This window comes from Moschus berezovskii, chromosome 9, assembly GCF_049115385.1.
Source record: "Moschus berezovskii isolate FMDL1 chromosome 9, NW_MosBer_1.0, whole genome shotgun sequence".
In the NCBI taxonomy this organism is placed as follows: domain Eukaryota; kingdom Metazoa; phylum Chordata; class Mammalia; order Artiodactyla; family Moschidae; genus Moschus; species Moschus berezovskii.
The window spans coordinates 38,694,787-38,711,577 of record NC_142468.1 but is presented as its reverse complement, the minus strand read 5'-3'; the positions used below and the strand labels follow the sequence as shown (position 1 = coordinate 38,711,577).

Sequence of the window (16,791 nt, the reverse complement as noted above, 5' to 3'; positions counted from 1 at the left end):
TACTAAAACAAAACAAGGGCCTCTAAGAAACAGACATTCCTTATAAGTCTGCATACAGGAAATATTACTATGTAATGATTTTAAGGAGTTTTCAGATTTACAAATGTGTGACAACCAGAAAAATCTTATCATTCAATATTCATGTAATTTTCATGTATACCTTTAGTACCATAAACCCAGCTCATCCGCAGAACTCCAAGAAATACAGCTTTTTACCTCAGTACACATTACATACCAAGTCACATTTATAGCATACTACATCATATAATTCTTAAGATGGAAACTAGAAGCAAAGTTTGTAAGATATTTTTTGATATGGTAATATTTATTATTTTGACTTTAAGCTCAAACAGAGCCCATAAGAAATTTCTTATTTGGTTCAGCCAAATAATGGAAAAATGAATGCTAATTTTCATTACTGACATATAGTGAACCAAAATGAAAATTTTATGTTTACTGTTAAAGATCAAAGTGCATTAGTTATAGGATGAGAACTCTGAGTACATAAATACCTTTGCCATCAAAAAGCCATCCAGATTAGGACTTTTATGGAAATGAACCAGCTTTAGACACAGACAGCACTGGTGTAGAGATCACAGCAGTTATAAAGCGCGATAGCACTGAATTCTTTATCTTCCCAGGGACCAGAAAAAGAAGGAGGGTTGTAGGTCCCATTCAGAGAAGTACTAAAATGAAAAATCAGAGAGATACACAGTGGGTCAGATAAAAACAATGCAACAAGACGTATCAGTAGGTTCTACCAAGCAGGTAAAAACAAAAACAGAAATCTATTAATTAATCCAATCACGATGACCAAGTAAGTAGGACAGAATTAAGTGTATTTTTTCATTCATGCCCAAGAAAGTACTAGCAAGAAACCCTATACAATGTGTCTGCTTCTGTGTCTGATTCCAATTCCTAACCATTCAGTTCAGTTCAGTTCAGTCGCTCAGTCGTGTCCGACTCTCCGCGACCCCATGAATCACAGGATGTCAGGCCTCCCTATCCATCACCAACTCCCGGAGTTCACTCAAACTCATGTCCATCGAGTCGGTGATGCCATCCAGCCATCTCATTCTCTGTAGTCCCTGTCTCCTCCTACCCCCAATCCCTCCCAGCATCAGAGTCTTTTCCAGTGAGTCAACTCATCGCATGAGGTGGCCAAAGTATTGCAGTTTCAGCTTTAGCACCAGTCCTTCCAATGAACACCCAGGATTGATCTCCTTTAGAATGGACTGGTTGGATCTCCTTGCAGTCCAAGGGACTCTCAAGAGTCTTCTCCAGCACCACAGTTCAAAAGCACCAGTTCTTCGGCGATCAGCTTTCTTCACAGTCCAACTCTCACATCCATACATGGCCACGGGAAAAACCATAGCCTTGACTAGACGGACCTTGGTTGGCAAAGTAATGTCTCTGCTTTTTAATATACTATCAAGGTTGGTCATAACTTTCCTTCCAAGGAGTAAGCGTCTTTTAATTTCCTGGCTGCAATCAGCATCTGCAGTGATTTTGGAGCCCAAAAAAATAAAGTCTGACACTGTTTCCACTGTTTTTCCATCTATTTCCCATGAAGTGATGGGACCAGATGCCATGATCTTCGTTTTCTGAATGCTGAGCTTCAAAAGCCAACTTTTTCACTCTCCTCTTTCACTTTCATCAAGAGACCTTTTAGTTCTTCTTCACTTTCTGCCATAAGGGTGGTGTCATCTGCATATCTGAGGTTATTGCTATTTCTCCCGGAAATCTTGATTCCAGCTTGTGCTTCTTCCAGCCCAGCGTTCCTCATGATGTACTCTGCATATAAGTTAAATAAGCAGGGTGACAATATACAGCCTTGACGTACTCCTTTTCCTATTTGGAACCAGTCTGTTGTTCCATGTCCAGTTCTAACTGTTGCTTCCTGACCTGCATACAGGTTTCTCAAGATGCAGGTCAGGTGGTCTGGGATTCCCATCTCTTTCAGAATGTTCCACAGTTTATTGTGATCCACACAGTCAAAGGCTCTGGCATAGTCAATGAAGCAGAAATAGATGTTTTTCTGGAACTCTCTTGCTTTCTCCATGATCCAGTGGATGTTGGCAATTTGATCTCTGGTGCCTCTGCCTTTTCTAAAACCTGCTTGAACATCTGGAAGTTCACGGTTCACATATTGCTGAAGCCTGGCTTGGAGAATTTTGAGCATGACTTTACTAGTGTGTGAGATGAATGCAATTGTGCAGTAGTCTGAGCACTCTTTGGCATTGCCTTTCTTTGGGATTGGAATGAAGACTGACCTTTTCCAGTCCTGTGGCCACTGTTGAGTTTTCCAAATTTGCAGGCATATTGAGTGCAGCACTTTCACAGCATCATCTTTCAGGATTTGAAATAGCTCAATTGGAATTCCATCACCTCCACTAGCTTTGTTCGTAGTGATGCTCTCCACGGTCCACTTGACTTCACATTCCAAGATTCTGGCTCCAGGTTAGTGATCACACCATCATGATTATCTTGGTCGTGAAGATCTTTTTTGTACAGTTCTTCTGTGTATTCTTGCCACCTCTTCTTAATATCTTCTGCTTCTGTTAGGTCCATACCATTTCTGTCCTTTATTGAGCCCATCTTTGCATGAAATGTTCCCTTGATATCTCTAAGTCCTTTCCAAACATCACTGAAGCAAAATTTATGCTTTGTAATGTGATTTAGGACTGATGCTAAAGCTGAAACTCCAATACTTTGGCCACCTCATGCGAAGAGTTGACTCACTGGAAAAGACTCTGATGCTGGGAAGGATTGGGGGCGGGAGGAGAAGGGGACGACAGAGAATGAGATGGATGGATGGCATCACCAACTTGACGGACATGAGTTTGAGTGAACTCCGGGAGTTGGTGATGGACAGGGAGGCCTGGCGTGCTGTGATTCATGGGGTCGCAAAGAGTTGGTCACGACTGAGTGACTGGACTGAACTGAACTGAATGTGATTTAGAATTGAATTGATTCAAAAAAAGTGAGATGATGTTCCAAAGCCACTTCCCTCTTAAGAAAGGAAAACACTAGGAAGGTCATGTATACACTGCTATATTTAAAATGCATAACCAACAAAGACCTATTGTATATCACATGGAACTCTGCTCAAAGTTATGTACCAGTCTGGATGGGAGGAGGGTTTGGGGGAGAATGGATACATGTACATGCATGGCTGAGTCCTTTCCCTGTTCATCTGAAACTACCACAACATTGTTAATAGGCTATACTCCAATACAAAATAAAAAGTTTAAAGTCTGGAAAAAAAGAAAACAGCTCAGGCTTGGTTGTATATGTATGTGTGTTTCAGCTTTACTGAGGTATAATTAATAAATAAAGTTGTAATATATAGAAAGTGTACAGCGTGATGAATTGACATATGCATACATTGTGAAAAGATTCCCAACATTGAGTTAATTAACACAACCATCACCTCACATATTTACTTTTATGTGTGATGAGAACAGAAGTTCTACTCTCTTAGCAAATTTCAATTATATGATACAGTGTTATTAACTATAGTCATCATGAGATACATTAAATTCTCAGATCTATTCATCTTATATCTGAAAGTTTGTACTATTATACCAGCTTCTCCCTATCCCCCCAGCCGCTAGGCAAAGGCAACCACCATTCTGTACATGCAATTTTTATTTCTTTTTTTTTTAGATTTCACATATAAGTGAGCTCATGCAGTATTTGTCTTTTTCTGGCTTATTTTGCTTAGAGTAATTGTTCATCCACATTGCTGCAAATACCAGAATTTCTTTCTTTTTTAAGGATGAATAACATTCCACTGTATACTTCTACAACATTTTATTTATCCATCCATCTGTTAGTGGACACATAGGTTGTTTCCATACCATGGCTACAATAGTAGCCATAATAATGCTGCAATGAACATGTGAGTACAGATAATGACTTTGTTTCCTTTGGATATATATCCAGAAATGAGATTTCTGAATAATATGGTAGTTCTATTTTTAGCTTCTTCAGGAACCTCCACGTGACTGAACCATTTTACATTTCCACAAACTGTGTAAAAGGGTTTCCTTTTCTCCACATCCTTGCCAGTATTTGTTGTCACTTGTCTTCTTTATGACAGCCACCCTAATAGGTGTAAGGTGATACCTCATTTTGGTTTTTTATTTGTATTTCCTTGCTAGTTGGTGATATCAGGCACCTTTTCATGTACCTGCTGGCCATTGACATTTGGGTGACTTCTTTGGGAAAATGTCTATTCAATTCCTCTGCTCATTTTTAAATTGGATTATTTGGGCGTGGTTGCTATTAATCTATATAAGTTCCAATTCCTTACTGGATATGTGTTTTGCAAATATTTTCTCCCATTTTGTTAGCTGACTTTTCATCTTTTTTTTTTTTTTTGCTGTGCAGAAACTTTTTAGTTTGATGAAGTCCCAGTTGGTTCTTTTTTGTTTTTGTTGCTTTTGCTTTTGGTTTCAAATCCAAAAAAAAAAAACAAATCATTACTAACAAAAACAGAAGCACAGATCAATGGAACAGGATAGAAAGTTCCAGAGATAAATCCACACACCTATGGTCACCTTATCTTTGACAAAGGAAGCAATAAAATACAATGGAGAAAAGACAGCCTCTTCAATAAGTGGTGCTGGCAAAACTGGACAGCTACATATAAAAGAATGAAATTAGAACACTTCCTAACACCATTCTCAAAAATAAACTCAAAATGGATTAAAGACCTAAATGTAAGGCCAGATACGATAAAACTCTTACAGGGAAACATAGGTAGAACACTCTTTGACATAAATCACTGCAAGATACTTTTTGACCCACCTCCTAGAATAATGAAAATAAAAACAGAAATAAATGGGAAATAATTAAACTTAAAAGCTTTGCACAGCAAAGGAAAACTATAAACAAGATGAAAAGACAGTCCTTAGAATGGGAGAAAATATTTGCAAATGAAACAACTGACAAAGGATTAATCTGCAAAATATACATGCAGCTCATACAGCTCAATATCAAAATAACAAACCCAATCAAAAAAATGGATGAAAGATCTAAATAGACATTTCTCCAAAGAAGATATACAAATGGTCAACAAATACGTGAAGAGATGCTCAACATCACTAATTATTAGAGAAATACAAAACAAAACCACAGCGAGTTAACACTTCAAACTAGTCAGAATGGCCATTATAAAAAAAATCTACAAACAATAAATGCTGAAAAGTGTGTGGAGAAAAGGGAAGTTTCATGTGCTGTTGGTGGGAACATAAATTGATACAGCCACTAAGGAGAATATGCGGAAGGTTCCTTAAAAAAATTAAAAATAGAACTACCATATGACCCAAAATCCCACTACTAGGCATATACCCTGAGAAAATCATTAATTCAAAAAGATACATGTACCCCACTGCTCATTGCAGCACTATTTACAAAAGCCAGGGCATGGAAGCAACCTAGATGTCCATCAACAGAAGATGGGATACATATATACAATGGAATACTGCTGCTGTTGTTTTGGTCGCTAAGTCATGTCTGATTCTTTTGTGAGCCCATGGACAGATTGAACCAGCGTCACCTGTGGCTCCTGCATTGGCAGGCAGATTCTTTACCACACAGAGCCACCAAGGAAGCTCCCAGTGGAATATCACTCAGGCATAAAAAGGAACAAAATCAGTCAGAAAAACAAATATGGAAAATTAATCTAGAAAATGATACTGATGAACGTATTTGTGGGGCAGGAATAGAGACAGAGACATAGAGAATGGACTTGTGGACACAGCAGGGAAAGGGGAGGGTAGGACTAATTGAGAAAGCAGCACAGACATATATACACATGTGTAAAATAGCTATTGGGAAGCTGCTGTATAGCACAGGGAACTCAGATCAGTGCTCTGTAATGACCTAGAGGGGTGGGATTGGGGGTGGGGTGGGAGGGAGGTTTTAAGATGGAGGAAGTATATGTATACGTATAGCTGATTCACTTTGCTGTACAGATGAAATTAACACAACATTCTAAAGCAAGTATATACTACAATTTTAGAAATTTTATTTTTAAAAAATCATTACTAAGACCAATGTCCACGGCTGTCTATGTTTTCTGCAAGGATTCTCAAGGTTTCAGGTCTTGTGTTCAAGTCTTTAATCAATTTTGAGTCGAATTTTGTGTATGGTATAAGACAGGAGTTCAGTTTCATTCTCCTACATGGGTAAACATGAAGGGGTACAGAGGTAGGCAGAGTGGAGCCTTAAACACTGGGGCCATAGATGTGCAGTCTAAACCCTTCACTGCTTAGGGGGAAGCTTAGAGTTGGGAGTTCCTTTCCATTACATGGTGCTCTGCCAGGAGTGGGGTTTATAATGAGAGTATGTCTAGGCCTTTCCTACCCAGTTCAGTGTAGGTATTTTCTCAGTCATAGGAGTCATTCAGCTAGTTTCTTGATTTTTCTTAGAGGGAATTATTCCATGTGTAGCTATAAACTTGGTGCATACATAGGAAAAGGGAAATTCAAGCCTCCTTTGTTGTCATCTTGGTCTGGAGTCATTCCAAATATTTACTATGACTGAACTGGACAAAAACATTCTCTTTCAGATTCTAGATACTAATGATACTCAGTAAGTGACTTGAGGCAAAAAGTCAGTTGCATTTCTGAGGGCAGAAATGAGCAGGAAAGAGTATTCTATTAATACTTTAGAGAGGTTCAGTGATGTACTCATCATTAAACAAAAATTAGCAATTTTCTCCTTATTCATTTACTTCAGATTATGCCTACAATGACATCTACTGAACTGCCACAAGAACAGAGGAATCATAGCTATGCCAGACCAATGATCTATCTAGGTTATGATTCATCTTTATCAGTGCAGCAAAAAGATTATTTTTTCAGAAGATATTGCTTGCCTTCTCTGGTGAAAACCTCCAAACCCAGGAGGGTAATATCTATTCACTGGGCATAGTTACCTGTTAAGGAGCTAGTACCCAAGCCTCTACTTGTATAGTGAACATATGTAAGATCACATATTTAATGATGACTTCCAAATCTATCTCCAGTTCTTATTTCTCTCCTGAACTCCAGACCTAAGTTGCTTCACATGATGTTTCCACAGGTTCTTCTAAGTCAACATATTTACCTGAATTAAGCCATAATCTCTCCCCTTTACTCCCATTCCTGGAATCAGTCCCCTTCTTGTCAGTTATGAATGGCAGCCCTTAGATCTACTTGCCTGAGCCAGAAAGGGTACAGACATTTGAGACTCCTTTCTCTTCCTTACCGTTTTCTTCCCTTCAATAAACAATCTTATTGATTCTCCTTGGTCTAATGTATCTTCATCCTCACAACTACTTAGTATCAGCTCTCATCATCTCCTACTTGAGAGAATTACAGCAATGTATTTATTGGTCTCCCTGACATCCAAATGGCTACCCAACATGATCTTTTGAAAAAAACATCTCAGCATGTGTTCAGAATTCTGTAAGTCCAAATCTAAATTCCTTAGCACTTCATAGAAGGCCTTATAAGATCTTTTAGCTTCTTCTTCCAGAACTCTTTATTCACCCATATATCAGTACAGGTACACACACCTTTTGCTTTTGCAGAACCAAACATTCTAGTTCCTCAGATCTTTCCTTTCTGGGTCCTGTAACTAGTTCTTTTCGTTTATGATATACTCCCTTTTCAACCCACTCCAGTACTCGTGCCTGGAAAATCCCATGAATGGAAGAGCCTGGTAGGCTGCGGTCCATGGGGTCGCTAAGGGTCAGACGTGACTGAGCAACTTCACTTTCACTTTTCACTTTCATGCATTGGAGAAGGAAATGGCAACCCACTCCAGTGTTCTTGCCTGGAGAATCCCAAGGTCGGTAGAGTCTGGTGGGCTGCCGTCTATGGGGTCGCACAGAGTTGGACACAACTGAAGCAACTTAGCAGCAGCAGCAGCAGCATACTCCGTTTAGTTTTCAACTGACTTCTTTTGGTATTTTTTGTCTTTGATTTTCTATCATTTGAAAATGATACGTTTAAGTACAGTTCTCTTGGCATTTATCCTGCTTGATGTTCTCTGAGCTTCCCAGATCTGTGATTTGGTGCCTGACATTAATTTGGGGAAATTCTCAGTCATAATTGTTTCAAATATTTCTTCTTCTCCTTTTGGTATTCATATTACATGTATGTTAACACCTTTTGAAGTTGTCCCATAATCCTTGAATGTTCTATTTTAGTGTTTTTTTTTTCAAGTCTTTGTTCTCTTTGCTTTTCAGTTTTGAAGATTTCTGCTGATATATCTTCAAGCTAGAAGTGCTTTTCTCAGATGTGCTTAGTCTACTAATAAGCTATTCAAAGGCATTCTTCACTTATGTTACAGTGTTTTTGATCTGCAGCATTTCCTTTTGGTTCTTTCTTAAGATTCCTATATCTCTGTACTTTCATTGTCCATCTGTTCTTGCATGCTGCCTACTTTATCCATTAGAGCCCTTAGTGTAGTAATCATTGTTGTAGCACTAAGTCATGTCCAGCTCTTTTGTGACCTCATGGACTGTGGCCCTCCAGGCTCCTCTCTCCATGGAATTTCCCAGGCAAGAATACTGGAGTAGGTTGGCATTTCCTTCTCCAGGGATCCTCCCAATCCAGGGTTGGAACCCGTGTCTCCTACATTGGCAGGTGGATTCTTTATCATTTAGCCACTAGGGAAGGTCCATATTAATCATAGCTGTTTAAAATTCCCACTCTGATAATTTGAAATCTCTGCCATGTCTGGTTTTGATGCATGCTCTGTCTCCTCAAATTGTGTTTTTTGCCTTTTAGTGTGTTTTGTAATTTCTTCTTGATAACTAGACATGACATACCCATAAAAGGAACAGCTGTAAATAGACCTTAGCTATGTAGTGGTGAGATGTTGGGGAGGGGAGGCATTCTATGGTCCTGTGGTTAGGTCTCAGCCTTTTAGTTAGCCTGTGCCTCTGAACTCTGAACTTCACAAGTGTTTCTCAGTCTTTACTCCCTCCTTGAATGGGACAAGATGGCTAGAGTGGGCTGAAGTTGGGTATTTCTCTTCTTCTAGGTCAGGTGAACTCTGATAATACCCCAGGTGGTTAGGCTTTGGTTAATTAGGTTTTTCCTAAAGGCAGGTCTTGTTTAAAAAAACAGAGTGCTCCGGTGTATTTCAAAATAGTTCCTTTTCCTCTCCACCTGCCAGAAGCATGAGGGGGGTTTTGTCTGATATTTACTATGAGAACCTAGTCTAGTTCTAAGAGGTAAAAATTCCAAAAGTGTGGGATTTCCCCTGATAAGTGGGTCCCCTCAAAGTTTTTAAACACTCAGACTTGTCCTCCCTGAAGTTTCAGCAACTGCAGTTTCAGGTTTTCCTGCCCCTGCACAGGTTTCTGTGACTCCAGTAATCCATGACTCCCTGTGTTTGCCTGTCGCTCCAATCTTGGGGTCAGCAGTTTGCCTTGTGTTTCTTACAGATTCAAGAAGAGTTATTGATTTTTCAGACTGTTCAGCTTTTTTTCACTTTCATCTTAAGATGGAGTGGTGACCTCTGAGTTCCTTACACACAGAGCCAGAAAACTATATTAATAATATTCCAGGAATTGGTAAACAAGTTCATTTTTACACTATTTTGAATGCATCATGATTTTATCAATTCAACTTTATCTCTCTCAGTCTTCACTTCTGACTGAAGAAGCTCTTAAGTTTTGGACCACTCAGGACCATTGTCAACCTTCATCTACAACCTATCTATATTCAAGTCACAATAAATACTTCACTTCTGATCAGGGAAACCACCCTCCCTTACTTCTTCTGCTCCCCCTCCACTTCTCAGTACCTCATCAATACAGGGTATTGTCATTTGTAAAACTGATGATTTGTTCATGCTAGAGCTAATAGTGAGTATGCATCTAATAATAGAAACGAAAAGAGATCTAGACCACCACAAATACCTATCCTCCTTCTTATATGTTCTCTTCAGTATCCATGTGATATCCATGTGATTACCCTCAAGACCTTACTTTTCTCCAATCCCCGAAATTCCTGAGTGAAAGAGGAGACTCGAGCAGGGATCCAGCGCTCACTCACCTCTGAAAGAGCTCTCTGCAGCACACATAGGTCTCATAGGTTCGGTTGGTGAAACTCGTGCTTAGGAAGGAGACACAGTCAGTTTCTGCTCCCCTGGGGACATAGAGGATTCCTGGATAAAGGAGACAGAGATGCTAAGGGGAAGATTTCACCCAAGTTCCTTAAGGCTCTTAATTCTCTGGGTATAAATTGAGATCACTGTAGATTTGGAGCCTTTTCCATGCATATGTGAAACGGATGGTTAACTCAGTTATTCTGAGACTAAGCTGGGACACTTACCTGCCACACAGGCACTGATAAGGGATACACAGGCCCCTGTGAAGAGGGCACTGACCACAACCTTGGACAAGTCACTCTTCCGGTGGGGTACCATTGATGCTGCAGACAACAAAATAAAACAATTCAATCTCTTCCTTGCCAGGCAACTGGGTATACCCATGAAACCTGATTAGAAGAATGCTGAGTATCAAAACACAGCAGATGAATCTCATTCTTACTGCCAACCACCAGATGCTTGCCAGTGGTGTGCTTGGAAGTATATGTCTTCATAGGTTACTAACTTAGACACTCCCCAGGTCAAGGATGGTGTGTCTGACTCTAACTTTGGTGGTTCTGTGAACATTCCTAAGATGTATCTGAACCAAGAAAAGCTCTGCATTGCTCCAGACAATGCAAATGCGTTGGGTATTCACTAGTTGAAATTGGCATGCTTAGGGTGGACAAAATTAGACAGACTATTTTGAGCCAGAGAGATGAGACCGGCAACATTCATCTAAGCCTTAGTCATGTGGTGCGTATTCCACCACTAGATGCAATCTCACAATCAGGTGGTAATCAGGCATCAGAATTAGAAGACAGACAACTGTGTGACAGAAGGGGAAAAGAAACTGAAAGGAAACTGTTTCACCTTTAAATTGTTTGATCAGCTACCAAGTAAATCAACTTAATTATTCCAGTCCAGAACATGAGTGCAATGAAAAATGAACACACTAAGCTGTATTTTTCTTATTTGTTGTTCTTTAGTCGCTCAGTCGTGTCCAACTTTTTGCAACCCCATGTGCTGCAGCATGCCAGGCTTCCCTGTTCTTCACCAACTCCCAGAGTTTGCTCATACTGAGTTGGTGATACCATCCAACCATCCTGTCCTCTGTCATCCTCTTCTCCTCCTGCCCTCAACCTTTCCCAGCATCAGGGTCTTTTTCAAGGAATTGGCTCCTCACATCAGGTGGCCAAAGTATTAGAGCTTCAGCTTCAACATCAGTCCTTCCAATGAATGTTCAGGACTGATTTCCTTTAGGACTGACTGGTTGGATCTCCTTGCAGTCCAAGGGACTCTCAAGAGTCTTCTCCAACACCACAGTTCAAAAGCATCAATTCTTTGGTGCTCAGCTTTCTTTATGGCACAACTCTCACGTCCATTCTTGACTACTGGAAAAACCATAGCTTTGACTAGATGGACCTTTGTCAGGAAAGCAAGGTCTCTGCTTTTTAATACACTGTCTAGGTTTGTCACAGCTTTTCTTCCAATGAACAAGTGTCTTTTAATTTCATGGCTGCAGTCACCATCTGCAGTGATTTTGGAGCCCAAGGATCTTCCAAACTCTTGGAATCCACTAGTTCTCTTTGCCCCGCCTTCAAGGACAGCTCCACTTTCTTCATATTATTTCCTCTAACCATCACCATTTAGCAATATTCTCAGCAATCTAAATGTATCTGTGTATGCTTAAAATACTCATTCCTCCCACACCTGGTGACTTGTAGCTTTAATTCCAACACTTCACAGCACTTGCTCTATCTACTTTATATGTCTCTGCTTTTATTTGTTCTATAATTCCTTGCACAACGCCTACTTCTATGAAGTCAACTGGTGAGCAGCATAATTTCAGAAAGTACCTTCACTCAGTTCAGTTCAGTCAGTTCAGTTCTGTCACTCAGTCGTGTCCGACTCTTTGCGACCCCAGGAATCGCAGCATGCCAGGCCTCTCTGTCCATCACCAACTCCTGGAGTCTACCCAAACCCATGTCCATCGAGTCGGTGATGCCATCCAGCCATCTCATCCTCTGTCATCCCCTTCTTCTCCTGCCCCCAATCCTTCCCAGCATTAGGGTCTTTTCCAATGAGTCAACTCTTCACATGATGTAGACAAAGTATTGGAGTTTCAGCTTCAACATCAGTCCTTCCAGTGAACACCCAGGACTGATCTCCTTTAGGATGGACTGGTTGGATCTCCTTGCAATCCAAGGGGCTCTCAAGAGTCTTCTCCAACACCACAGTTCAAAAGCATCAATTTTTCGGCGCTCAGCTTTCTTCGCAGTCCAACTCTCACATCCATACATGACCACGGGAAAAACCATAGCCTTGACTAGACAGACCGTTGTTGGCAAAGTAATGTCTCTGCTTTTTAATATGCTACCTAGGTTGGTCATAACTTTACTTCCGAGAAGTAAGCATCTTTTAATTTCATGGCTGCAATCACCATCTGCAGTGATTTTGAAGCCCAAAAAATAAAGTCTGACACTGTTTCCACATCTATTTCCCATGAAGTGATGGGACCAGATACCATGGTCTTAGTTTTCTGAATGTTGAGCTTTAAGCCAACTTTTTCACTCTCCTCCTTCACTTTCATCAAGAGGCTTTTTAGTTCCTCTTCACTTTCTGCCATAAGGGTGGTGTCGTCTGCATATCTGAGGTTATTGATATTTTTCCCGGCAATCTTGATTCCAGCTTGTGCTTCTTCCAGCCCAGCGTTTCTCATGATGTACTCTGCATATAAGTTAAATAAGCAGGGTGACAATAATACAGCCTTCACTACTGAACAAAAAAAACAAATCACTTTTACTTATTTATGTACTATGTCCATGTAATGGCAAAATAAAAATAATACCATTATAGTGTTCCTCATAGGAAAAAGAAAAATAAAATTGGTTTTTTGGGCCTGCAACAGGAAGGAAAAAAAAAATAACAGAAGTCGAGATTCTAAACCCAGCCGTGGCTCCAGGCATAGCCAGGTAGCATGATTTCCTGAACTCCAAATTAACTATCAACGGAGAGGACCATTTCACATCAGCTTCTCTTTCTGGGCTCAACTTGTACTGAAGCACCAGGGCTGCCTACTATAGATGCTGGGACCTGACTGGCATATTGGGTAGCTGGGAAAAAAAATTAACTCACTCAAGCCTCCCAGTGTGATTCCTATGGAACTAAGATTGGCAAATCCACAGAGTGAAAATGTTGTAATGATTTCAGCTCTCACCTAGGGAAAACAAAAATAAATAAACTCAGTCCCATGTGTGCAGTTGTATAATCATGATAGACGTTCCAGAGTACTTAGAACCCCCAATCTTGTCCATACCACTCTAAGGAATGTGGAAAGGATGCTCAGAAAATAACCGCTCCCTGAGTTATTACAGGGATAATGACAAGTAACCACCCTGGTTTCTTGCCCAGTGTTCTTGTCAAAGCCTTCAGAGCCTATGAAATCTATGAGAGAAGCTGGGTCAGTGTGGAGGGGTGGGGGAAGACCTCAGGGCAGCTCAGGCACAGAAGCTAAGCACACTGTTACTCTTGCTTTGGGTGAGACTCTGCTTTGACCCTGACTCTTCCCAGGGTCAGGTCTGGGACCCTGGAGAGGGATCTGTGTGTGTGAGACAAACTTTTGCATAATACTCTGTGTCTGTCCACAGACTGTTTATGCTTTTCCAGACTGGCACTTACAGAAATCCACTGCTTCTTGCCTTCGATCCATTCCTCCACTCCAGAGAGACGCTTGTTTTTGTACTGAGACAGTTGCTGATAGGCCACAAACTCGTTCGTGAAGAATTTCATCCCCACCATCTCAGCCACCATTGGACAGTCTGCCCACTCAACACCCATCATGAAAACCATGGGCCTTAAGACATAGGAGCAGATGACCTGGGTGAGAGAAAGAGATACCTCACATCCGGAGCCCAGGACTTCTCTAGAACCCTGACTCAGTCTCCTAACCCCTTCTCCCTGCCATGCTCCCTTAGCTGCTGTGGATCAGAAGACATGTGCAATTCAAGGACTTCTTAAACACACCCTAGAAGGACCGCCCAGGTAAATGGAATCCATTACCTGAAAAGTGAGTCCCTGTATGTCTACCATTTCCCCTAGCCAGGAGAGGGCAGCATTGATGAAGGCCAACACGGCCAAAAAGGCAATCAGGTTGGCTGCGACGTTAGTAGCAAGGCCTACGGCATCTGTGGCTCCATTGCTGGCAGCTTCCAGGACATTCTTCTCCTTCCTGTGGTTATTGGGCACAAGGGAAGAACATGGTGTCTACAGTAATCTCAGCCCCTCAGAAAAGAGATGTCCCAGTGCCCCAGGAGTGCAGGAGTGCAACAGGAAAGTGCAAGAATAGCTTAAGAGGTGATGGGGGTTCCTAGTGACCCTTTCTGTGGAAATTACTAATTTTCACAGTATCAAATTCCATCACCATGAAATTGTACTGACACAAAGAACAGAGGATAATGGCATGCAGAAGGCAGAGGAAATAGGAGGGTTAAACAAAAGAAACAAATCAACATGATTAGCTAGAGGCAAATGTGGAGATATGGAATCATATTATTCCCTCTCCGGGAGACTTGGAGCCTTGCACAGCACCACTCTTGATTCTGCACATGACCTCACCATCTCCCAAATTATATGCCTCATTGGACTCACCCACGGGGCAGTTTTACCCCCTCCTTATTCTTGAACTTGGACTCCTCCACTTCCGGATATACCAGCTTTGACAAAGCAAGAGCAGAAGGGGCAGCCATCACAGAGGCAGAAATCAAGGATGATGCATCAATCTGTAAGGCCAGACTTAGGAGTCAGCATCTACAGAACCCAGACTTGGGCTCACCCAGGAGTGATCAAACAGACTATGCTTACCCCAAAGGATATGAAGGCTCCCAACACAGTGCCCGAAATGGTGGCAAACCCTCCAGTCATCACTGCATGGATTTCAGAGAGCGTCATGTCTGCAAGATATGGACGGATGAGCAGAGGTGCCTCCGTCTAAAAACAAGACGGAGAGAGTCAGATTCAAGAGGGGTGCAGTTTCCCACCCCAGAGTGCCCATCCCAGCCCTGGGCACACATCCCTCCAGTGTGGGTGCCCTTCAAAGTCTGAGCTCTGCTCTTAGGCTCTCCCAGTGTCTGGCTCACTCCCTCTGGCACCTAATTATATCCTGGCTGGCATTGTTCTATGTATTTTCATATGTGTTTGTCTCATCTATTTAAAAATTAGAATTCTATAGATGAGAAATGGTATATTTCTTTTGTAGGTTCTCAGTCTAAAACTGTATACATCATGTATGACTTTATGAAGTATAATGTACTTAGTATAACTTACAGTTAATAAAACTATTAACTGCTTAAAAAGTATTCATTAAATGAACCGCTACATGATTGAAGCTCAATGTTGATGAAACAATCAAAAGAAATAACGTTTGTGAAAATGGTATGAAATTATGAAGGCCCAACTATGCAAACTATATCTAGCATTGTAAAATAGGTAATATTTACGATTTAAAGAGTGACAACTATGTACCTAGTGCTATAGGAGATGACAGGGACATTTTATGAACAAGGCAAAGTTCCTACTCTTAGGACTTCATAGTCTAGCAGAGGAAACCAAACTGATTATGGAGAATTTCAGCAAAATGTTGCGTGCTATGGTAGAAGTATATGGAAGTACTCTGAGACCATTTCAAATACAGTTAATGAGCCTAGGACCTTAGGAGAGAAAGACTTCGATACTAATTCCTTGTCAGTTTGACAAGCCATTGTCCCTAGCTCATCAGTCAGTAGCATATACTATGTACCTACTCCATTTAGACAAATGTATCAAACAAGTATTACGGGGAAGAGATTTGGTGTTGGCCCTGAGCAAGGCTCCTTAAAGACCCTGGAAAACAAAGGGCACTGGAAGAAACCAGAATATGGAGGAAACACCTTTCATAGTCCCTGAAGGGGGACGATTTAGACCAGGACATTTCCCTAAATTCCTGTGTAAGAAGTTAGATCTGTGGTTAAGTATGTCCCCATTAAATGGGTGAATGCAATGAGTTGCATTCCCTTTGAGCTTCTGAATTTTGTTTCATCAGAATGAGTGGCTGCCCATACCGTCATTTACCTGACTTTTCAAAAGGAAAGCATACATTTCTCAGCCCATTGTCTGCCATACTCTCTGCTCCCCAGAGAAAAGATGAGAAGTCCTCAGGATGCTTACCATACCCACAAAGATGTTTCCTGCCACAGCCAGGGTCTCTGTGGCAGTGGTGCCCATGGTGATTAGCAAAAACCAGGCAATCTAAAGGGATGCAAACACCCAAAACATTAACATGAGCAGAAATCTCAGAGTGCATCCAGCAAAACCCCTCCTCCGTTAACATTGGTAATGAAATTAAGGCCTAGAGAAGAAGAATGACAAGGCCGAGACCACAAAGCAAGCTACAAACAGATCCTGGACCTGAACTCAGGGCTCTTTGCTTCCAGAAAAAATAAATTAAAACTCAGTATGAAATGGTAGCTCAGCCCATTTTTTCTCCCTGCTGTGCCCCTCAGCCTGCTCAGGGCCTGGTCCTGATCATCTGATATCAGGCATGCTTGAAAGAGTATGCTTTTCACATTGGTTCTGATGCTCAAGATATGAAATATGAGGCTTCTTTTTCAAAGTAAGTATCATCTTCATGCCTCTTGACAGATCACATGATAAAAG

General features: G+C 41.1%; 1 protein-coding gene across 1 annotated transcript in view; it reads right to left on the bottom strand.

Moving 5' to 3' along the window:
* Positions 1-339: 339 nt before the first annotated feature.
* Positions 340-16,791, bottom strand: part of SLC28A2 (solute carrier family 28 member 2) — a 33,760-nt gene continuing 17,308 nt past the window's right edge. The window contains exons 9-17 of the mRNA XM_055436185.2: positions 16,303-16,383; positions 14,962-15,087; positions 14,749-14,879; positions 14,161-14,329; positions 13,780-13,977; positions 13,237-13,318; positions 10,344-10,442; positions 10,065-10,176; positions 340-686 (exon numbers count right to left, since the gene is read on the bottom strand). Coding sequence (XP_055292160.1) covers positions 566-686; positions 10,065-10,176; positions 10,344-10,442; positions 13,237-13,318; positions 13,780-13,977; positions 14,161-14,329; positions 14,749-14,879; positions 14,962-15,087; positions 16,303-16,383 — 1,119 coding nt within the window. The 3' untranslated portion in view covers positions 340-565. The remainder of the gene's footprint in view (positions 687-10,064; positions 10,177-10,343; positions 10,443-13,236; positions 13,319-13,779; positions 13,978-14,160; positions 14,330-14,748; positions 14,880-14,961; positions 15,088-16,302; positions 16,384-16,791) is intronic.